Source organism: Perognathus longimembris, chromosome 17 (genome assembly GCF_023159225.1).
Source record: "Perognathus longimembris pacificus isolate PPM17 chromosome 17, ASM2315922v1, whole genome shotgun sequence".
Classification (NCBI taxonomy): Eukaryota; Metazoa; Chordata; class Mammalia; order Rodentia; family Heteromyidae; genus Perognathus; species Perognathus longimembris.
Window position 1 is genome coordinate 39,525,829 of NC_063177.1, and position 23,104 is coordinate 39,548,932.

Genomic DNA, 23,104 nt, shown 5'->3' on the forward strand with positions numbered 1-23,104 from the left:
TTAACATGTGAATTGGCCCTAGCAAGTCATAATGTCTCCTCAGGCAAAGAACACCTGCCCTGTGTCAATTCTTTTGTTCAAGGCTAGCACTCTACCACTTTGACCTGCAGCACCACTTCCTTTTCTGGTGGTTAATTGGAGATAAAGAGTCTCATAGACTTTCTTGCCCTGGTTGGCTTTGAACTACTGTAGGGAACCATGGAGCCGAGCTGTGAGACCAGGAAAGGGTTAAGAGGTTGGAATGCCACCTCCTTCTTCAGTATTCAGAAGACTGAGACCTGGACCCTGGAGGGGTCAGAAGAGGCAAGGCAGGATAAATATTTAACCCGACTTAGGTCACAGTTGATTGGGCCCTGACACCTGAGACAATGGGAATAAGATGAATGTTTGTGTTACAGTCACTGCTTCTCACTGCTTTCTAACTACAGGTAGTTATTACTGTGTACATACATTATGTCTTATGTTAATGATTGTAACCACAAGACAGACTGACACCTTGTGTTCTGCATATACCTATAGTAACCTTCCCTGTACTGAACTAAATAAACTTGCTATGGGAGCTCGGAAGCCAGTAAGTACGGGACCCCCTGGTACCCCACTTTTCTTTTCTTTTTTTCCAGTTCTGGGGCTTGAACTCAGGGCCTGGGCACTGTCTCTGAACTTCTTTTGCTCAAGGCTAGCACTCTACCACTTGAGCCACAGCGCCACTTCCAGTTTCTTTTGTTTATGTGGTACTGAGGAACCGAATCCAGGGCTTCATTCATGCTAGGCAAGCACTCTATGACTAAGCCACACCCCCAGCCGGTACCCCACTTTTCTATCCTGTCTTCTTTCTCATTTCTTCAGCACTGGTATCCTGTTACTCTCTGGTTGCAGTTAGCAACAAACTGCGATCCTCAGATCTCAGCCTCCTAAGTAGCTAGGATTACAGGCGTGAGTTACCAGCGCCCAGCCCTATGTCAGTTCTTACCTGTACATGGAGTATGGTCTCGATGTACAGTATGGCTGGCTCACTCCCAATAAAGCCTGGAAATCTTTACCAGCCAGTTTAGAATTACTATGGATCATTCCCCTGCATAGCAACAAACACATTTAAGCAACTTTGTGTGTGTGCGTGCATGTGTGCCTGCACGCACAAGCAGGTCCCGAGGCTTGTCCCTGAGCTTCTTTTGCTCAAGGCTAGACCTTTACCACTTGAGCCACAGCTCTATTTTTGGGTTTTTGGTAGGATTTATCTATTTATTTATTTTGCCGGTCCTGGGGCTTGGACTCAGGGCCTGAGCACTGTCCCTGGCTTCTTTTTGCTCAAGGCTAGCACTCTGCCACTTGAGCCACAGTGCCACTTCTGGTCATTTTCTGTGTATGTGGTGCTGGGGAATTGAACCCAGGGCTTCAAGTATGGGAGGCAAGCACTCTTGCCACTAGGCCATATTCCCAGCCCGGTAGGATTTATGTTTTTGGCCAGTTGTGGGACCTGAATTCAGTCAGGGCCTGAGCACTGTCCCTGGCTTCTTTTTGCTCAAAGCTACCACTCTGCCACTTGAGCCACAGCACCACTTTTGGCTTTTTCTATATATGTAGTGCTGTGGAATCGAACCCAGGGCTTCATGTATGTGAGGCAAGCATTCTACCATTAGGCCATATTCCTAGCCCTTTTTGGTAGATTTTTAGAGATAAAAGTCTCCTGGACTTTCCTGCCTGGACTGGCTTTCAAATGATGATCTTCAGATCTCAGCATGAGTAACAAGGATTACAGGCATAGCCACTGATGCCCAGCTCCTCAGGGACCCTTATATCTTCAGCTAACCAGCAGAAAAAAAAAAGCCACAAGTGGGGGCTGGGAACATGGCTTACTGGCAAGAGTGCTTGCCTACCATGCATGAAGCCCTGGGTTTGATTCCTCAGCACTACATATATACAAAAAGCCAGAAGTGGTGCTGTGGCTCATGTGGCAGAGTGCTAGCCTTACGCAAAAAAAGCTCAGGGACAGTGCCCAGGCTTTGAGTTCAAACTCCAGGACTGGAAAAAACAAACAAACAAACCAATAAAAACCCCAGAGGTGAAATGTGTTTCAAGTAGTACAGTGTCAGCCTTGAATGAAAAAGCTAAGTGAGAGTATGAGGCCGTCAGTTCAAGCTCCCTTATCTCCACGAAAGAAACTCCAAACACACCAAATAAAACCGTAGATTGGGGTATAGTTCAGTGGTTGAGCACTTGTTGCAAGAGGTCCTGGATTTGCAGCCCAGTACAGGGTGGGGGTGCAGGTGGGGGTGGGCACACTGCCTGTAGTTTCCCATCTGCACACTCCAAGGTTTCCCCACAAGGTCTCCAAGACTTTCTGTAATCTGGCCGCTGCCTTCCTTCCCCTGACTTGCTCTTCCCCCACTGTTCTCCATCAACTCTGGCTCTCCTGACCCTGCCTCAAGGCCTACGACTTGCTGTTCCCTATCCAGTTTGCTCTTCTATGATTTTTTAATTCTATTTCTTTGCTGTTTTCCTGGACTACCTTAAATAAAATAGCATTCCTTTGCTGCCAGGATGGTCCCTCTACTTGGGCTTATTTTTGTTCATGGCTTTTGTTATTTATCAACCACCCTCATCCTAAGACACATAGCAGCCTAAGCTCCAGGAGGGTGGGGACTTTTACTGCCCTAGAGCTAAACTTGCACATGGGAAGCACTAAATACATTACTGAATAAAAGTAACTTGGTATGCTAAATGAGATGTACAAATGCTCTGGGACAGACCTACAGTCTTTGCTATTTGCTTCTTCAAAGCAAGCCCTGAAAACCCAACTTACAGCAGAGTGTTGTAATACTAGTCAAGAGGCTGAGATATAGGGATCTATTGCAGTTCAAAGTCAGCCCAGGCAGATAAATTCTAGAGACTCATCTCTAACTAACTAGCAAAAAGTTAAATTGGAAGTGTGACTCAAGCGGTAGAATGCTAGCCTTGAGTAGAAAAAGCCAAAAGAGGGGCTGGGGATATGGCCTAGTGGCAAGAGAGCTTGCCTCGTATACATGAGGCCCTGGGTTCGATTCCCCACCACCACATATACAGAAAACGGCCAGAAGTGGCGCTGTGGCTCAAGTGGCAGAGTGCTAGCCTTGAGCAAAAGGAAGCCAGGGACAGTGCTCAGGCCCTGAGTCCAAGGCCCAGGACTGGTAAAAAAAAAAACAAAAAACAACAACAACAAAAAAAGCCAAAAGAGAGAGCTGGGTTCTGAGTGCAAACCCAAGTTCTGGTACAAACAAACAATACCAACCCAATCTGTATGGCTTTACAACTCTTTGATGCCCAACTCCAATATTAGATGATCTACAATGGCAGATGGCTGTGCAAACTGCCTCATCCTAGCAACAGACACCCAATGTCCCATGGACAGGGTTTTTATTGATCATCAAATGGGAATATGTGCAGATGGCAAGGTAACAATCTCTTTTTTTTGGGGGGGGGGGCGGGGGGTTGATCATGGGGCTTGAACTCTGGGACACTGTCCCTGACCTCTTCAGCTCAAAGCCAGCCCTCTACCAGTTGAGCCACAGCACCACTCCCAGTTTTCTGAGTGATTTATTGGAGATTAGAGTCTCATGGACTTTTCTGCCCAGGCTGGCTTTGAACCATGATCCTCAGACTCAGCCTCCTGAGTAGCTAGGACTACAGGCGTGAGCTACCAACACTCAGTGGTAACAAGCTTTTTGAAGTTACTGACACAAGAATGGGGAACAATCCTAGGATTAGTGACTTCTTTATTTTAGGAGGTAGACAGGAGCAGCAAACAGCCACAATTTATACCGGCCTTTACCTGATTCCAAAGGATGCTGATTAATTAACTCACATTTAGGGTAGGAGCAACTGATCTTTCTCAGGCCACTCCCAGCTTTCTGAGAGTCAGAGAATGGCATTCCAATCGGCATTTACACATTTATGGGTTCCAACTGATGGGTAGGGCTGAGGCCTGGTGTTGCTCAGTGGTATAGGATATGTGAGACCACAAGTTCAAGACCTAGCACAAGAAAAAAAAAAGCATTATTTTAGTTGAGGGGAAGGACAGCACACGGTAGGAACTTTTAGGTTTGGTTACTCTTTCTTTTGATATCTCCCTAGATGATTCACCTAAATGTTGGCTCTCTCCCACATTGCTACTACTAACTCCAGCCTATTCAAGCCCTAGTAAATCCTTACCACTAAGTCTTCAGTCCAAGTTGCCCCATTTTCTCCTTGGCAGAGACATCAACAGCTCTAATGAGGCAAGATGGATAGATAAGGGCTGAGGATAGGGCCTAGTGGTAAAAGTGCTCGCCTCATATACATGAAGCCCTGGGTTCAATTCCCCAGCACCACATATGCAGAAAACGGCCAGAAGTGGCACTGTGGCTCAAGTGGCAGAGTGCTAGCCTTGAGCAAAAAGAAGCCAGGGGCAGTGCTCAGGCCCTGAGTCCAGGGCCCAGGACTGGCTAAATAAATAAATAAATAAATAGGATAGATGAGGATACAGGGAAATTACATTATTTGAAGCAAATATCAAAGGGCCAAACTCAACATTTAAAACCAGAGCCTGGCTCCAATGGCTCAGCTCTGTAATCCTCCAGCCTAGGCAGACGAATCTTCGAGACTCTCATCTCCAATAAACCAGCCAAAAAAAAAAAAAAAAGAAGCCAGATATGGAGCCGACTCGAGTTGGATGCAAGAGGATGGCGCCAAAACAAGACACAACCACAACAGGACCAAACCCGTCAACACTGGCAGTAAAGTGAGGGGCAGAGCTGAGCTCCTCCTTCCACCGCACCTTTCTTTCGCTCAGAGGCGTAAGGAGAGGTGTGAGGTGGATCTTCACCGGCCCTCTCCTTCGAAACCGTGCACATCTACCCGCGAATTGGTAGGGTAAGGAAGTTTCTAGATGAAAACCTCCCGTGGGTTGTCCTGGGTCGTGAACTGAAGGCCTGGGTGCTGTCCGTGAGCTCTCTCCCGCCCCCCCCCGGCCCCCCGACCCCCCGGCCCCCCGGCCCCAAGCCAGGCTACTGCTGTACCACTTGAGTTACAGCTCCGCGTCGGCTTCCCCTAGGAGCCCGCGCCCCGCCGGGAGCGTCCATCCCCGCACTCGCCGCCGTCTTCCCGGGCCCACGAGACCTCTCGCGAGATCTCGCGAGAGCTCCGCTCTGAACGGACGTGGAGACGTGCGTGGCCTCGGCGGCTTCCGTCGCCCGGCGTTGCGCGGGGCGCCGTACTGCTTCCGGGCCGCTCCCTGGGCGCCTCCGCGACGGCGAAAGCGGAACCAAACCCCTGAGGTGCCAGTGAGTCGGGGAACCCGCGCGGGCCCCGGAGCTCCCCTGGGGTCCCCTCTTCCAGCTCCTTCAAGACCCCGGTGCAGCTTAGCCGGAGGGGCCCAGGATGCCAAGCGCGCCCCCCCCCCTTCCCCGTGACTCAGGGATTCCGTCCCAGATCCCCGTTTCCTGCATTTTGGTTCATTTCAGTGAAGTCACGGCGCCGTCCGCGGGGCCCCCGTCCCCGTCCCTTGGCCGGGTCCCCTTGCCCTGGGTCTCGTCCCTGTTCCTGGGTGCAAAGCCCCATGCAGGCCTCTGTCGCCGCCCTGCGCAGTCACTCCCTTGTCTTCCCGCCTGTTCCCAGGCCTCGTCACCATGGCCGTTTTCAAATCGGGCCTCCTAGTGCTGACGACACCTCTGGCCGCCCTGGCTCCCCGCCTGGCCCCCATCCTGAACTCAGCGGCCCGCCTGGTGAATCACACACTCTATGTACACCTGCAGCCGGGCATGAGCCTGGAGGGTCCGGCTCAGCCCCAGTCCAGCCCCGTGCAGGTCACCCTTGAGGTTCTGGATTTCATCGCCCACCTATATGCTGGCGCCAACCTTCACAGACAACTGGACGTGAGAATCCTGCTGACCAATATCCTACCCAAGAGCATCTATTTGCAGCCCACTTCGGTGCAGAATCTGTCCCACCCGCCAGAAGTGGTGCTGACAGATTTCCAGACCCTGGACGGAAGCCAGTACAATCCTGTTAAGCAGCAGCTAGAGCGCTATGCCACCAGTTGTTACAGCTGTTCTCCACAACTGTCTTCAGTGCTGCTATACCCCGATTATGGGACTCAGGAGCCGCCTGTGGAGTCCCTGAATGTCCCCTTACACTCTGCCATCAGACCAGTTTCTCCCATGCCCAGGTCTCAAAAGCAGTCTGTGCGCAGCTACCGCCATGGGGCTGTGGGTGGCACGTTTGACCGTCTGCACAATGCCCACAAGGTGTTGCTCAGTGTTGCATGTGTCCTGGCCCAAAAGATGCTTGTGGTAGGAGTGGCAGACCAAGATCTGTTGAAGAGTGAGTGAATGGGATCCTGGATTAGGGCAGTCAAAAACTTCCCCTAGGGCTGGGAATATGGCCTAGTGGTAGAATGCTTGCCCTGCATAGTTGAAGCCCTGGGTTCGAAACCTCAGTACCACATATTTAGAAAAAGCCAGAAGATGGAGCAAAAAGAAGCCAGGGACAGTGCTCAGGCCCTGAGTACAAGCCCCATGACTAGCAAAAACAAAACAAAACAAAAAAACTTCCCTTAGGGGCTGTAATGTGGTTTAGTGGTAGAGTGCTTGCCTACTATGCATGAAGCCCTGGGTTCGATTCCTCAGCACCACATAAACAGAAAAAGTGGAAGTGGTGCTGTGGCTCAAGTAGTAGAGTGCTAGCCTTGAGCAAAGAGAAGCTCAGGGTTAGTGCTTAGGCTCTGAGTTCAACCCCCAGGACTGGGAAAACAAAAAAACCAGAAAACTCCCTCTAGATTCTCTTACTGCCTCCCTAAAGCCAAGGTGAAGGGTGGGGCCATTCGTGATTTCCTACTCTTTCCAACTATCTCGTGCCTGACACACAATTGGTGCTAGAGTAAACTTAGTTTCCTTAGCCCATGGTCCACTCACCTACATTGAGGTCATTCAGAATCCCCTAAAAGTGGCACCAAAGAATCTTCACGTTACCATTCTCCAGGTGATCAACTGAAGTGTGGACACACTGGGAATAAATGGTATAAATGCCATAGACAGTTCTCAGGGATGGTGTGGTTTTGGAATTCTCCATCTAACTCTGATGCCCGCTGGCACTGCTAGTTCTCAAGTAATTTCTTGGTCGCACAAGACATACTTGCCCGTCTCCTATCTCCCTCCTCATGACAGACTCCTACTTTGACCTTTTCTTCCTGCTGTCCCCCTCTGGAGATAGACAGTACTTAGGGACATGCTTCCCCAAAGTGGCCCAAACTTCCTTAGTAAAAAAAGATGTCATTTTTTCTGGAATTCCCTAGGCAAGTTGCTTCCTGAGCTGCTCCAACCTTATGCAGAACGTGTGGAACGTCTGAGTGAGTTCCTGGTGGACATCAAGCCTTCCTTGACTTTTGATGTCGTCCCCTTGCTTGACCCCTATGGGCCGGCTGGCTCTGACCCCTCCCTGGAGTTCCTGGTGGTCAGCGAGGAGACCTATCGTGGTGGGATGGCCGTCAACCGCTTCCGCCTTGAGAATGTAACCCTCGTGGGAAACTGGCAGAGGGAGTGGATAGGAAGGGGGAAAGCCACTGTAGGGGACTGTTGGAAGTAGCAGTGCCCCAGAAGAGAGAAGGGGGCGCTCAGGGTGATGGGAAGGAGCAGAGGAACTGGTTCCCAGTTTGCCCACTGAGTGGAAATGACACCTACGAGTAGTGGGGAAGGATGAGGGATCTGTCCTTCTGCCTCTTTTTACTCTTTCCTTTAACGTCAGGGCCTGGAGGAGCTTGCCTTATATCAGATCCAGCTGCTGAAGGACCAGAACCACAAGGAAAATGAGGAGGATAAAATCAGCTCCTCTAGTTTACGCCATCGAATCCTGGGAAATTTGCTTCAGGCTCCATATGTAAGCCTTCCCTTCCTTCTGTCCTTCCCCACTCCTTGGGTGTGCTAGAGATGCTAGAGTACAAACTAAGGTGTTCATGTACAAGCATGAGTTTGAGGGACTCAAATAATTGTGGGGTTCCCATTCATCTATCCCCAGAAGAGGCCAGAGCTCCCCTCAGGTCTCTACGTGCTCGGGCTGACTGGCATCAGTGGCTCTGGGAAGAGCTCAGTAGCTCAGCGGCTGAAGGGTCTGGGGGCATTTGTCATCGACAGTGACCAGCTGGGCCATCGGGCCTATGCTCCAGGTGGCCCTGCCTATCAGCCTGTGGTGGAGGCCTTTGGAACCGGTAATAACTGGAGGGTTGGAGGTGGCTTGCGGTGAGGAGATTGCCTGGCCTCTTTGCTTAGCCCTTCTTCTTTGTCACCCAGATATTCTCCATCAAGATGGTAACATCAACAGGAAAATCCTGGGCAGCCGGGTATTTGGGAACAAGGTAAACACATACTTCTCCAAGGGCTCCTCAGCCACCTGCTAGATCCATAGTTTGGGATCCAGTGACCCTCTCTTGTTTGGCCCTAAATGCCAGTTTCTGCTCATCTGTTCCCCACTCTCACCTCCTGGGCTAGCTCCATCCCTCAGGGCAGGTAACCTCCCTTACTCCCTCCCCAGAAACAGATGAAGATACTCACAGACATTATGTGGCCAATTATCGCCAAGCTGGCTCGAGAGGAGATGGATACAGCTATGGCGGAGGGTGAGTGGGATGAGTGGTGGGTGCAGCCAAAAGGAGACGCTTAAGCAGATTTCTCCCCTTGGGATCTACCCTTTCCCAGGCCAGAACATCCCCTTTCCTGGGGACCGTTTTGTGGGCTTTCTGTTTTTTTGGCAGTTCTAGGGTTTGGAGTTAGGGCCTGTCCTTGCTAGGCAAGCAATTTAGGGTATTTACCCAGCCCTTGTGGGCTTTTTGCCTGGTAGTAGGTGTTAGAGTGCTACTGGCACTGACTGAGGTCTCCCCACAGGAAAGAGTGTGTGTGTAATTGATGCTGCCATACTGCTTGAAGCCGGCTGGCAGAACATGGTACATGAGGTGTGGACCGTGGTCATCCCTGAGACTGAGGTATCTGGGCCCTACCCTACCCCATCCCTACTGCAGGTTGCGTCCTGCTCTGATCCAGTGGGCTGAGCTGGGTCCTATCCCTGCGCAGGCTGTACGGCGCATTGTGGAGAGGGATGGCCTGAGTGAAGCTGCGGCTCAGAGTCGGCTGCAGAACCAGATGAGTGGGCAGCAGCTAGTGCAACAGAGCCACGTGGTGCTAAGCACCTTGTGGGAGCCACATGTCACCCAGCGCCAGGTTGGTGTCCAGGAAAGGCCGGGTTGTAGAGAGGGAATGTGCAACGGTTGGCTATCTGACCCTGTCCTTTCTTCCTTCATTTGTTTTGGATTGTCCCAAGGTGGAAAAAGCCTGGAATCTCCTGCAGAAGCGCATCACCAAGACTCAGGCCCAGGCCTGACAATAACTTCTCTGTGGGGCCTGGAGCTGATAGATCCAGTGGTGAGAGGAATAGGCACTTCAATACTCACACTATCTCTGGCTTAGAGGGGCTTTGGGCTAAGCTATGCAGGACATAGCTGGGCCTGGTAAACACAAGATGCCCCTGTGACATGCTGGCATTTGACCAACAGTAAGGATGTGGATTGTGGGTGGAGCCTTTCTGGGGTCCCATCCCCATTTGTGCTTTTGGGGTGTTTGATGCTCATCACTGACTGCGGTCACAACACACACTGAAGCTTATGACAGTATTAAAGGTGAATGTTTCCCTGTGCTACTTGTTTGGTGTCTGCTTCCTGCTCCTATGCAAAAGGAATCTTGGTGCCACAGGTTCAGAGCTCAGGCCTAAGCCAGAAGCCTTGTGTGCTGCGTTTAAGTGCATGGCCTTTGAAGCTAACCAGGCTGAAGTTGGCCTTGGCCCTATTTACCACTGACTGCCTATGTGCTTTTGAGTAAGTTGGACTTTCTGCACACTTCAGTTTCTTTACCTATAAATCTGAATAACTTAACTGGGTTTATGACATGGGTGGTTTACTTTCACAAGTGCTCTGCTAGATAATGGCTGGGATGTTGGGAAATCAATGCTAGGGATAATGGCTCTGTCCTCAGAGAGTTTGTGGCCTGGTGGGGTTAGATGTGATGTGGTAGTTCCTTGTTCAGTTGCTGATACTGGCTAGGACGGGGGTTGCTGATGAACTGTGCGCATGCGCACACAGTCTGCACTACTATTTACACAAATGTTTTTTAGTGTGCGGTGCTGGCCATGAAATGCAGGTTCTTGCACGTGTTATGTATGCATGGGCTCTACCACTGAGCTGTCCACTCCCAGACCCGAAGACAAACCATTTGCAGGGATCGCATTTCACAGAAGGTGCCTCCTGTCTCCGCCATTGTAGAGACTGAGGGTGTGGGGAAGGGCAGGGACCAGCCGGGAGCCGAGCTTTGACGTTGCAGCTGTCAGCGTCGGGACCTAGGCCAGCCAGATACCTCCTAGAGGCGTTTGGAGTCCCAGCTGCGCATGTGCGACACGCCCCCACCTCCCTTCGCCAGCGTGGATTGGTGGGCTGGGGTCACGTGGACGCGCCTCGCCGCTTCCTCGCCGCAGGGGACCCGCCTGCTGGCTTGTTTCCGGTTCGGTTAGTCCAAGATGACCGAGCCCGGCGCTTCTCCGGAGGATCCCTGGGTCAAGGCAAGCCCCGGCGAGGGGAGGGCGAGTGGGGCTGGCGCGCGTGGGGGCTCGCGACCATAAGGGGCTTCCCTCCTCTCCCTGAAAGCTCTCCCGACCCCGGGGCTGCCGGGACGGGAACTCCCATCCCGCCCCATCCCGCGTGTGCCAAGGTGGAGACACAAACGAGGCGTGCGTGCCCGTGTGAGGGAACGCGGGGCCGTCTCGGTGGGCATGGGGCGGCGCCCCTAGGGCCTCCCTAAGCTTGGTTTTCGGGGGAACCACTCAGTTATCCCTGCACCCCCGGGGATGTGCTCTTGTGCGCGTGCGCCCGGCACTCAAGGCCTGACGGTCCTCCCTTGCAGGTGGAGTATGCCTACAGCGACAACAGTCTGGACCCTGGTGAGTGCCTCCCCCATGGCCTTCAGATCTGGAATAACACTTCCCGTCCCTTTCTATAGATTCTTGTAGCCTTGCCAGCCACACCTGAGCACAGTCCACTGTACCCGAGCCAAGGTCCTGTCCTGAGACGGGAGGGAGGAGCTAGGCGATGGGCAGGAAGCAACCCAGGGTGACACTTGGTTGTCTGCTCTGTAGAAGGAAAGTGGTGGGAATAGTGACAGCTGGTCACTCTCTCTCATCGTGTCCAGATGCCCCTCTGTGAGCCAAAGCGTGTAAGCACAAGCCTGTGGAGCCCGTGTAGACCCTGGGTCCAAGAGAATGGCAGTGTGGTCTGGAAGTGGGTGGTCTAGAATGGCTGGCTTAGGGGCCGAAGGGAGAGGCCAGCATTTGAGGAAGCCATTGTGCTCACAGGTGTCTTGGGGCTTGGCAGTGTTCCCCACCTCTTAGTGATTGGGGCCTCTCTTTTCCAGGGCTTTTTGTAGACAGCACCCGCAAAGGGAGTGTAGTGTCCAGAGCTAATAGCATCGGTTCCACCAGTGCCTCTTCCGTCCCCAACACAGGTAGGCAGCAAAACACCCCCTCCAACCTGGGAGGATCCAGCTATGCATCACCTTAGTATCTTCCCTAGACAGGAATACTCCAGCTGTCTACTGAGGGGTGCTGGAACAGGAATGCCACAGTCTTACTGACTTCTAGCACATCCTGGACATTAGGCTCTCCTGTCCACCTGCTATCTCCTGGCACCAGGTTCTTCCTAGCTAGGGAAAGGTGGGCTAGTTGGGCCTACAAGGTGACCTCTCTCTGTCCTCCAACTCTTGAATATAGATGATGAGGACAGTGATTACCACCAGGAGTCCTACAAGGAGTCCTACAAAGACCGCCGGCGGCTAGCACACACTCAGGCTGAGCAGAAGAGGAGGGATGCCATCAAGGTGACGGGAGGCCTATGCCTCAGCCAACAAAGCAGGGTCCCACGTGCTTCTCATCCACCCTCTCTGGATCCCCCAGAAGGTCCCAAACAGCCTTGGGGCAAGTTAAGCTAGTCCTTGAAAACAAGGCTCTCACCCTTCAGCCCTGTTGAGTTTGTGAGCATGGAAGTAGAGGAAAAGCTGTGCGCCACGGTGCACCATCAGGGTAAAGGAACTCATTTCCCATGTCTCCACAGAGAGGCTACGATGACCTGCAGACTATCGTCCCTACCTGCCAGCAGCAGGACTTCTCTATTGGCTCCCAAAAGCTGAGCAAAGCCATCGTTCTACAGAAGAGTATGGCCAGGGGAGGTGGGGAGGTGGGGAGCTGGGCCTGTGGGGGTGGCTGCAGTGGGAAGCTTGGGTATTGAGGGGGCAAGCAACAAAATCAGCCTTGTCCTACGTTAGACTTCCTCTATACCTACTCCCTCTCTCTACCTCTACCCCAGCCATTGACTACATCCAGTTTTTGCACAAGGAGAAGAAAAAGCAGGAAGAGGAAGTGTCCACACTACGCAAGGATGTCACAGCTCTAAAGATAATGAAAGTGTAAGAGGGGTGCTCTGGGTGTATGGAGAATTAACAGCTTCTGATGAGGCCAACTTCAGTGGACACCTTCCCCTATTCAAAGGCCATATCAAATGCTCTGTGTGCATTTTCCTCTTATTCCCTGAGCTAGCCACTTGGAGGCAGGCTTCTCTGTCCCCAAGGGCCCCTTACACAAAGCACTTAGGAGATAAGTGCCTAGCAAATTAATGCTGAGAAGACTCAGCAGTACCTAGCTGGTATCGAATATACTCCCCAAACTCTCTGGGAATCCCCTTTGTGTGGAGGGGGTGGATACAGGGTCACCCCTCCTTTTTTTCCTGAGCTAGTTGAGCTGCTACAGCACCTGAAAGCCTGGCGTGCTTTCAGGAACTATGAGCAGATTGTGAAGGCACATCAGGACAACGTCCACGAGGGGGAGGACCAGATCTCCGACCAGGTCAAGTTCAACGTGTTTCAAGGCATCATGGACTCCCTATTCGAGTCCTTTAATGCCTCCATCTCCGTGGCTAGCTTCCAGGAGCTGTCAGCCTGTGTCTTCAGCTGGATTGAGGAACACTGTAAGCCTCAGGTATGGGGCAGCAATCGTCTAAGCTGTTTGTTCAGAAAAGCCAAATAGCTGCTGTTAAATTTCTTTACAGTATGTACAGCTTTCAGTATTGTTTCCTTCCTTGGTTTTCAAGTTAAGGCCTCATCTGGCAAATATGCTGTGAATATACAGTGCCAGGCCCAGTGCTCATTTTGAGCCCCAGTTATCACTGCCTCATTAGCTACTCCTCTGCTCCTCTGCTCCCACACACCAGTAGTTACTTCAGGTTTTGGAAACCTATGGATCCCTGAAACCCACCCCAGGCCCACTGTTTTCCTGTTTTAATACCTGGGGCAACATCTGACTCAAGTTTGGGCAGTAGTTATGTGGAAGGAGAGGAAATAGCCTCACCCTCATGAAGGGTAAAGGGTGTTATCTGTCCCTGGGTCTTCTTTGTTGTGCTAGTTCTGGGCTTGAACTCAGAACCTGGGCTGTCCCTGAGCTGTTTCGCTCAAGGCTAGCACTCTGCTACATCGAACCACAACTCAACTTTCTGGCTTTATTGGTGGTTAATTGGAGATAGAGTCTCACGGACTGGTTTCTGACCTCGTGAGCTATTAGCATTACAGGTGTGAGCCCCTGGCACTGGCCTTGTCCTCAGGTTTTATTATTTACTTTTAATAGAAAGATGTGCTGATGGTACTTTACTGTCTTCTGCTTTGGAGCCCTGCTACTTTTATTCAGGCTTGAACTTTTAACTGAGATGCCATTTTCATAATTCCTAATGTTTTTACTGTGGAATGTTTTAAGTATACTACATTAGTACCCACTACCTAAATTGTACCAGTAACATTTGTATTTCCTTGGTCACGTACTTTCTTACCTCTCTTCCAAGGGCATTTCAAAGTAAACTAGAGAGGCAGGTGCCAGTGGCTAACAATGTTAATTAATCCTAGTTCTCAGGAGTCTGACATCTGAGTATGGTGGTTTGAAATCAGCCTGGGTAGAAGTCTGTCACTCTTACCTTCAGTTAATCAGCAAAAAGGGATAAATGGTAGAGTGCCAGCCTTGGGTGAAAAGCCAAGCAAGAGCACAAGGCCCTGAGTTCAAGCCCCAAGTATTAGCAAACAAAAACAAAAAAAATTAAAAACAGATGTCACTATATCCTAGGGACCCCCAACTTTTTTTTTTCAGAGAGAAACACTTCAAACTTGCAATTCTTCTACCTCAGCCTGTCCAGTGTTGGGATTACAGATGTGTGCCACCACATCCAGCTCTTGGGCGGGCCTTTTTTGTTGTTGTTGGTTGTGAGGCTTGAACTCGGGGCCTGGGTGCTGTCCTTGGGCTTTTTCACTCAAGGCTAGCACTCTACTACTTTGAGCCACAGCACCACTTCCGATTTTCTGGTGAAGAGTCCCATAGACTTTCAGCCTAGGCTGGCTTCAAACCGTGATCCTCAAATCTCAGCCTCCTGAGTAGCTAGGATTACAAATGTGAGCCACTGGCCCCTGGTGGGACCTCTATTTTTTTTTTTTTTTTTTTTGGCCAGTCCTAGGCCGTGAACTCAGGGCCTGAGCACTGTCCCTGGCTTCTTTTTTGCTCAAGGCTAGCACTCTACCACTTGAGCCACAGCGCCACTTCTGGCCATTTTCTGTATATGTGGTGCTGAGGAATCGAACCCAGGGCCTCATGTATACGAGGCAAGCACTCTTGCCACTAGGCCATATTCCCAGCCCCGGGACCTCTATTTTTTAATACCCCTCCCCCCCAAGTATGAGTCTTGAACTCAGAACCTGGGCACTATCCCTGAGCTCTTTTTGCTCAAAGCTAGCACTCTACCACTTTGAGCCACAGCTCCACTTCTGGTTCTCCTGGTGGTTAATTAGAGTTGAGTCTCATGGACTTTCCTGCCTGGACAGGCTTTGAACCACAGTCCTCAGATCCCAGCCTTGAGGTTATAGGCGTGAGCCACAAGCACCCAGCTTAATACTCCTATGAAAAGAGTATGGGGGTCCAGGTAGACAAAGCTGCTCTATGTGTTCACCTGAGCGTTGTCTTTCCCTGCTGCCCCCACCAGACCCTCCGAGAGATCGTGATTGGGGTCCTGCATCAGTTGAAAAACCAACTTTACTGATGGCTCCTGGAAACCTGCAGAGCAGCCAAGAGGCCCTTGAATCTGCTCTCTGCCCATGGACTGCCGGGCCTCCGATGGGACTGCGATGCCTTACACCGGTTGGCTGGCTTCTACTTGGTGTTTGGTTTTCCTAGCTCTACTTTATCTTTAGTGGGGCTAGAGTGTTTGTTTTGTGAAAGTTCCTGATTAATTTATTATATTGCCCATACAGTCAAATCTACCCAGTCTTCCCTCTCCTGATAGGATTCCTTAGGACAGGAATTTGATCTGAGTACCTTAGAGAGCTCCTGGCCTTTCAGCCCTCAGATTTCTGCTCATGATCCACATATATTTGGAAGCGTTTGCCTGTCTTGTTGTCTTGGGCAATATTTGGCTTGTTTGGACATTTTGGCAGTAGTTGAAGTAGCCGAGGAGGGAAAGGGAACAGTCTCACTGCCATGAGGGTGAAAGGCCACCTTGTGCCTGTACTAGGACTGCCTGGTCAGCCCTGCTATGACCTCATGTGCCAGCACTGAGAGAAACAGCCTCCCTGTTTCCTCCTGCACTTTTGTTCCTACCGGCAGTGACACTGCATGGCAAAGGCAGGTATGATACAGCACTGCGTATTTGAATTTTTTAATTTTTAAAAAATACTAACAATGGAGTTTTGCCACATTTACAATTTTGGAAAGTTAAACAGGCAAGCCTCAAAATCACCTCAACTTTTCTGTCCAGCATGTCAGGGTCTCTACCATCTGCCAGTGTTGCCTACACTTCTCCCCTTCTGGGATTAGTCCTGGGTGATGCTTTGGGCTCCTTAAATACTGATATTTGGTAGCAACTTTACCTTTGTTTCCCAAACTCTCTGCTGCCTTCCTCAGGTTTGATATCTGGGAGGTTTGAATATCCAAAGGAAATTAAATATTTTTATATGAAATTATATGACAATAAATATTGCCAAATGCTTTCCTTTAGCATGTTGCAAGTCCTTGTGTTAAGCTCAAGCCACTGCAATGTGGATGACAAAAGGAGCATGACCGGCTCTTCCAGGCTACCAGCACTGAGTCCTTCCACTCCTGCTCTGGCCATTCCTTTCCTGTGCTCAGGGTGAGGACAGCAGGAACAGCAGCAACAACAACAAAAAGGCTAGCCTGGGACTCTGTGTTCCGATTCCCAGTTCCCTGAGGGGTTCCCCTCAGGGGTCTGGGAGCCTGACGTTACAATCTTCATCTGTCTCTATCCCAACTTCCTCCTGTGTGACAGGGAAAGAAGTAAATGAGACTCACTTGGGCAAAGACCCAGGGGGAGCAAAAGAGGGTGCACTTACAAAGAACTGCTTCTTGCTCTTGGAGTAGCCTTCAAGGATTGCATCACACATCTCTGTTGCCTGATAAGAAACAAAGTGATCCCTTTTCAGATGGGTAGTACTGGGCACTGTCCATTGGATGATGATATTGGGTTAGCAGTTTCTCCAGGGTTGCCATTTCCCCAAGTGCATCCAGTGCCTCCCCTGGAGCTCCCACTCACCATCCGCTTCCGCTTCCTCCATTCCTTGCAGTATTGCTGCCTTTCTCTGTATACCTGGAAGGGAGAAACAGTTCCTCAAGTCCTGCAAGCCCATATCAGCCTGCTGTGTGTGTGTCTGTGTGTGTGTGTTTTCATACTCAATCAAGACCTGCACAGAACCCTCCAGCCTTGCAAGCTTCCCCATTTACCTGCTCCTTCTCTTCTGGAGTGACGTGGTTGGTAGCTGCTTTGATGTTCTTCAGTCTCTCTGTGTAGCCAGCACACTCCTTCTTTAACTCCTGGATCTCTTTCTGCATCTCCGGAGTGGTCAGGCTGTTAGTTAGCTCCTTCAGCTCTGAAACCACATCCTTTGGGGTCACTTGCTATCCTTGAGGAAGGGACTCTATCTTTCCCTAAAGTGGACGTACACTTCCACCTCGCTCTGGGATCTACCCAGAACAGTAGGGCACCTCACCCAGGAAATACTCAAGAAAATAAGGCTTAAGGCTTACAAAATAATCAGTTTTTTTTTACTTTTCTTTCTTCCCCATCTAAAAGCAGGTGGTAAGGTAAAAGGTTGAGCAGGGTGATGTGTAACTCGTTAAAGAAGCAGGAATAAAGGGAAGCTTTGGGGACAGTATGTGCCGATTTTCATCTTATTCATACACAAAGCCATTTAATAATGGCATTTCTTTTAATGCAGTGCCATAGGCAGCCCAAAGCATTCTTTCTTTCTTTATTTAATTTATTTTTTTTTGCCAGTCGTGGGGCTTGGAATCAGGGCCTGAGCACTGTCCCTGGCTTCTTTTTGCTCAAGGCTAGCACTCTGCCACTTGAGCCACAGCGCCACTTCTGGCCATTTTCTGTATATGTGGTGCTGGGGAATTGAACCCCGGGCTTCATGTATGGGAAGCAAGCACTCTTGCCACTAGGCCATATCCCCAGCCCAGCCCAAAGCATTCTTGAGCTGCAACAAGATCCTGCAATCAATAAGCCATTTGCTTAGTAATTCTGGAGGTCTAGACCAAACCTAACCCCATGAACACTTTGGAGGGGCTCCCCAGTTTCCTACCAGTTTCCATATGTCGGCAGCTCTGCTGCAAGCTCTGCACCTTAGCAGCGAGGGCCACAATTTTGGCATCCAGGCTATGGAGGTCAGCCTCACTCACCACATCAAACTGGTCCTGCCAGAGATGAGGGGAAATAGAAATGAGTGCAAGGAAGGCTGTCCACATCAGGGAAGACATCATTCAGATACATCCAAGAACCCAGAACTCTCTTAACCCTGAAGAGTGCTGCTTGTGTGTGTGCACATGTGCATGTGCATGCTGGTCCTAGGGTTTGAACTCAGGGCCTAGGTGCTGTTCCTTCTTGAGCCACAGCTCCACTTTTGGCTTTTTGGTGGTTAGAGGTAAGAGTTTCATGGAGTTTCCTGCCTTGCTGGCTTTGAACTGCAATCCTCAGATCTCAGCCATCTGAGTAGCTAGGATTATGGGCATGAGTGACCTGTGCAAAGTGCTAACTTTTTGAAATTATTCTTGTTTGAGATAGTGTCTATGTTGCCCAGGCTAGACTTGAACTCAGGATCCTGCTGCCTTAGTGCTAGGATTAGAGGCATAAGTCCCACACCTGGCTGAAAAAGTACTTTTTTTTTTTTGGCCAGTCCTGGGCCTTGGACTCAGGGCCTGAGCACTGTCCCTGGCTTCTTCCCGCTCAAGGCTAGCACTCTGCCACTTGAGCCACAGCGCCGCTTCTGGCCGCTTTCTGTATATGTGGTGCTGGGGAATCAAACCTAGGGCCTCGTGTATCCGAGGCAGGCACTCTTGCCACTAGGCTATATCCCCAGGCCCTGAAAAAGTACTTTTGAGAAATCAGTTGTACTCCAGTACCCAAAAGGAAGAAAAGTTGAAACCTAAAGCCTGTCCTCAAGAGTATCCAGGTTGGCAAGATACTGACAAGGGCAGAATTTAAGTGATAAAATCTCTCCTGGGCTGAAGGAGTAAACTAACATTTCCCTCAAGGTGGGGAATCTCGATCATGGAATGGACAATAGGAAGAATAGCAACAGGAAAAACCTGACTGGTGAAGAGGTCCAGGAAACCACGTAGGTGAGGGACTCCAGGGAGTCTACAGATTAGTTTCTGTACCATTGGGGATCACTAAGTATGACATCAGCTGGTGATGGAGGAGCAGGTTAGAAAGGATGGGAATGCCATCTTGGGCAATGTGGACTATTCTCTTAGGCATGGGAAACCTTCAAACCAGAGGCCAGAAAATACCCCAGAAACAAAGTCCTGAATTTTACAGTTATGCCTCTTATTTACAATAGTCTATAGCTTCTTTTGCTCTGCTATACAGAGTTGAGTAGTGACAAAGACTTAGGTCCCACAAAATCTAAAAATACCGAGGCCCTTTACTGGAAAAAGTTTGTTAATCTTTCCTTTAGGGAGATTTTTTTTTTTTTTTTTTTTTTTTTTTTTTTGGTTTTTTTTGGCCAGTCCTGGGCCTTGGACTCAGGGCCTGAGCACTGTCCCTGGCTTCTTCCCGCTCAAGGCTAGCACTCTGCCACTTGAGCCACAGCGCCGCTTCTGGCCGTTTTCTGTATATGTGGTGCTGGGGAATCGAACCTAGGGCCTCGTGTATCCGAGGCAGGCACTCTTGCCACTAGGCTATATCCCCAGCCCCTAGGGAGATTTTTTTAATAGGTAGTAATACAATGAAATAGTCATAGAAAAATTAGCTTTAGATAAGGTTTGGTTCATTTAAACAAAATATTTAATGTCTTCTGGGCTCTACATACTGTGGGGGTGAAAATGAGAAATAAGGCCTAGCCTAGAGGTACTTCCTTTTCTTTTTTGACAGTCCTGGGCTTGAACTCAGGACCTGGGCACTGTGCCTGAGCTTCTTTTGCTCAAGGCTAGCACTCTGCCACTTGAGCCACAGCGCCACTTCAGCGTTTTCTGTTTATATGGTGCTGAGGACTCGAACCCAGGGCTTCATGCATGGTAGGCAAGCACTCTACCACTAAGCTACATTCCCAGGCCATGGAACTTTAGACAGTACACCTCAACAAAGCTAAGAGCCTGAGAAAGAGGCAGTTAGAGCAGTGTGCAAAGGCTTCTGGGGAACTTGATATGTGAGTGAAATCATAAAGGGTGAGTAAGAGTCAGTCTAAAGGGACTACAAATCTAGGCAGGAAGAAAATGAGCATAAAACACATCAGAATTGTCGAGTATTGATGGGTAGAGAAAAGAGCAGGTAACATTGGCTAGGGCATATCTCCAGCTGCCCTTTTACCATTTCTGCAGAGTACTGGGGACCAGCAAAGAGTTTTAAGTAGGAAGGGTGCAGGGTCAGATTAGCATTTAGATCGATCATTCTGGCTGGGAAGTTCAAGGCGGACATTTAAGGAATGGAATCTGTTAAGAGGACACTGCAATACTGGTGGAGCAGTGATGGCATGTGAGAGTGGATTCGGGAAGTGAAAAATCAAGTTGATGAGGTGGCACACACCTCAGCATTTGGGAAGCTGAGACAAGATCTAGTGTTCAGCCCGGATGACACAGTAAAGTCACATATCACAGACACAAAAAAGAGGTGGGCCCAGGTGCCTCATGCCTGTAACCTTAGCTACCTACTCAGGAGGCTGAGATCTGAAGATGGTGGTTTGAAGGTAGTTTGGGCAAGCTCTCATCTCCAATTAACCACCAAAAAGACAAGTGGAGGTGTAGCTCAAGTAGTACAGCAGTAGTCTCAAGCAACAGAAGCTCAGGGCCAGCACCCAGGCTCTGAGTTCAAACCCCAGGACCAGCACAAAACACAAAAAGAAAAAAATCTATATTTGAGGCCTGTTCAAACTTGAAAAAAATTATTTCCAGTTTCTGGTTTGGGTGGAGAATGATTCCATTAACCATGAGGAATGGTGGGGAGAGGGGAGACATTGTGCTCTGAAGACATTAGTTCTGATACTGATGTCTTTAGAGACCTCCTGGTGGAATTCTGGCTGGAGAGTCCAAAGTTGGTAGTGGGCTTAGGGAGGGTCAGCCTGTCTTGATAATAGGGAATAAGAGCTTCCAAGCAGAAATGGGTCTTGGCAGAAACAATTTAGGATCTTGGGTCATTCACGGTAAGCCGAAATCAGTTTGAGTCACAGGTAGGGAGTATACATCTTGATTTAAAGATGTCTCGGAGGCCCTTTTAATGGTATAAGATAGATTAATTACGCAGGGTGCCACAACTGTAGTAGACGCCGATTCAATGTAGGCTCTCACATGGCTGTTTGCCTGCGCAGGTTCTCCTCACCTGATCAGCAAAATAGATCTTCTGCTTGCCGTAGGTCTTCTCTTTGATCTTGCCTTGTTGGGCCAGCTGCTCCAACGCCTTCACCACCACCTTACAAGAGAGGGGGCGGGGCAGTCAGGAGTCATGGGGTCCGGGCAGGGGGGAGAGCAGATTCCCGTCTGGTTAGGGGGTCCTCACCGTCTTGCCCAGTCCATGCTCCTTCTGCAGGTTCCCGAACATGTCCTGAGCACTGTAGGGCCGGTTCTGCTCCTGTAGGTACCTCAGAAGGATCCCAGGAGCTGGGGAGAGAGACGAGGCAGGGGCGGGGGTCACTCAACCCCCTCAAACTCCCCCACCTCCCCTCACCCCCCCGTCACCTCGCCTGCTCCCCTTAGGGTCTCGCCAGGGCCGCCGTTACCTCCGGCCGCAGCTTCCGCACGGCCTTTGCTCATCGTCTCTTCGCGGTCAAATTCAGACAACCGGATATGGCGGTTGCTCTGGGCGACGGCTCTTTCCGGCCCCGGCGGGCCTCGAGCGGTGATTGGCTGGCGGGGTGGGCCTCGAGCGGTGATTGGCTGGCGGGGAGGCCTTCCGGAAGAGCGGCGCGGCCCTCCCCGGACGCCGCCGTCGGGTCAGCGGCAGGCCGCCTCCAGCCTCCGCCCGCACCTCTAACTCAGGCCTCCCTTCCCAGCCGTGGCCGGTTCCAGCCGCAGCGCATCGCCCGCGGCTTTCCCGGCCAGCTTGGGACGGGAGCGACCTGCAGTAAGCTTCAAGGTCACTGGGCTGTGAGCCCAGCTTATTCTGCCGTTGTTGAACTCAGAGCCCGGCGCTGCCCCGTGGCTTTTCTGCACACACCTCCGCGTTAGGGTTTCTACAGGGTAATTGGATAGTCTCGCCGACCTTCCTGCGCCGGCTGGGGTCGAACCGCGATTCTCCTCTGTTTCCCGAGTAGCTAGGATTACAGACGTGAGCCACTGGCCCCCGGTTCCGCCCCCCCCCACCCCCAGCCTTTTTCAATTGTATAGCAGGACCGATGGGTAAGTAGGGTGGTTGTGTAAGCGTAAACTCGACACGCATCTGCCCACTACGGAGCTTCGCACAAGGGGGCGCTCGACACCTGGACGTGCTTTGATCGCGAGGAACGGCACGGGTGGGAGGAGCCGGTTTCCCTTTGGTGCAGGCAATCTCTCGCAACACCTGGCAGGTGCTTTCCATTCCTGACCACAGTGGCCAGTGGGGCAGAATCTGAAATAGTTTTTCTAGTTTCGGAGGTCAGTTGAAAACCAAAGAGGAAGAGCACAACACTGCTTTTAAAAACCTGTGCTACTTAAAGCCTAGTTAGCTTTTGAAACATGCTTGTCTCATGTTTAGGGGACAATATCAAAAAATTAGGAAATGCAAACTAAATCTCAGCCAAGACTGCCTGTTCCACTCATGTCTGGACTCTTGAAGTGGCCTAATTGTAGTGGTGGTTCGGTTACAAAACGGGATTGTGATTAATCATTACTCTGGATGCGAAGATGTATCAAGGAGGCCACCACAGACTCTCAAGCCGGGTGTGAGTTTCAAAGCCAGCCCTAGCAGGAAAATCTGTGAGACTCTATCTCTAACAAACTACCCCAAACCCAGAAGTGGAGCGGTGGCTTAAGTGGTAGAGACAGTGACAGCACCCAGGCCCCAAATTCAAGCCCAAGAACCAACACACACACACACACACACACACACACACACACACACACAAAGTCATTATCAGTTTCCCAAAGATTGTTGTCATACAAGATTTATTCCCAGCACCCACCCACCCTCAAATTCACAGTGGAGGATTAAGGAGATTCAGAGCAGGATCCCCCAGGTACAAGAAAAACCTTCCAAAGATTTTGCTCAACTTCCTTCCCTCCCTCTTGCCAACTCCCAAGGCCTAAAGCTACACACACTCATGCAAACACACAAAATCCCACTCCTTTCCCATACCTTCCTTCCCCCCCATCTCAGAGCTCATCTGTAAGACATCTGAGCTCTGAGAAGAGAGATGTCATTCCAAGTCTGAGAACTCTAAAGTGAGGAGATGCTATTACCCCTAATCTAACAGGATACGTGACTGTGAAACAGGAATCTAGCTCTTTCTCACCATTAACTATTTTCATTCCCTAGTCTCTAGCTTGTCTATCAACCAAGAGC

The 23,104-nt window shown here is 50.5% G+C and overlaps 3 protein-coding genes across 4 annotated transcripts; 2 read left to right on the forward strand and 1 right to left on the reverse strand.

Moving 5' to 3' along the window:
- Positions 1 to 5,150: 5,150 nt before the first annotated feature.
- On the forward strand, positions 5,151 to 9,693 carry Coasy (Coenzyme A synthase). The gene is made up of 10 exons (XM_048367186.1): positions 5,151 to 5,294; positions 5,629 to 6,333; positions 7,304 to 7,518; positions 7,753 to 7,884; positions 8,023 to 8,212; positions 8,295 to 8,359; positions 8,536 to 8,620; positions 8,886 to 8,983; positions 9,072 to 9,218; positions 9,319 to 9,693. The coding sequence occupies exons 2-10, from the start codon at positions 5,640 to 5,642 to the stop codon at positions 9,376 to 9,378; spliced, it is 1,686 nt and encodes a 561-aa protein (XP_048223143.1). The 5' UTR covers positions 5,151 to 5,294; positions 5,629 to 5,639; the 3' UTR covers positions 9,379 to 9,693.
- A 475-nt stretch (positions 9,694 to 10,168) lies between these two features.
- On the forward strand, positions 10,169 to 16,111 carry Mlx (MAX dimerization protein MLX). Of its 2 annotated transcripts, XM_048367189.1 has the most exons (8): positions 10,169 to 10,605; positions 10,947 to 10,983; positions 11,454 to 11,543; positions 11,809 to 11,915; positions 12,149 to 12,248; positions 12,401 to 12,500; positions 12,867 to 13,068; positions 15,104 to 16,111. In XM_048367189.1, exons 1-8 carry the CDS (start codon positions 10,564 to 10,566, stop codon positions 15,158 to 15,160), a joined length of 735 nt encoding a protein of 244 aa, XP_048223146.1. In that variant the 5' UTR covers positions 10,169 to 10,563; the 3' UTR covers positions 15,161 to 16,111. The 2 variants fall into 2 exon arrangements, with proteins under 2 accessions (XP_048223146.1, XP_048223147.1); XM_048367190.1 differs by lacking the exon at positions 11,454 to 11,543 and having other exon boundaries at positions 10,173 to 10,605.
- On the reverse strand, positions 15,786 to 21,444 carry LOC125366469 (PSMC3 interacting protein). The gene is made up of 8 exons (XM_048367191.1): positions 21,345 to 21,444; positions 21,125 to 21,225; positions 20,948 to 21,037; positions 17,718 to 17,829; positions 16,855 to 17,000; positions 16,667 to 16,720; positions 16,467 to 16,526; positions 15,786 to 16,391 (listed from the first exon to the last, which is right to left on the reverse strand). The coding sequence occupies exons 1-8, from the start codon at positions 21,376 to 21,378 to the stop codon at positions 16,335 to 16,337; spliced, it is 654 nt and encodes a 217-aa protein (XP_048223148.1). The 5' UTR covers positions 21,379 to 21,444; the 3' UTR covers positions 15,786 to 16,334.
- Positions 21,445 to 23,104: the final 1,660 nt, after the last annotated feature.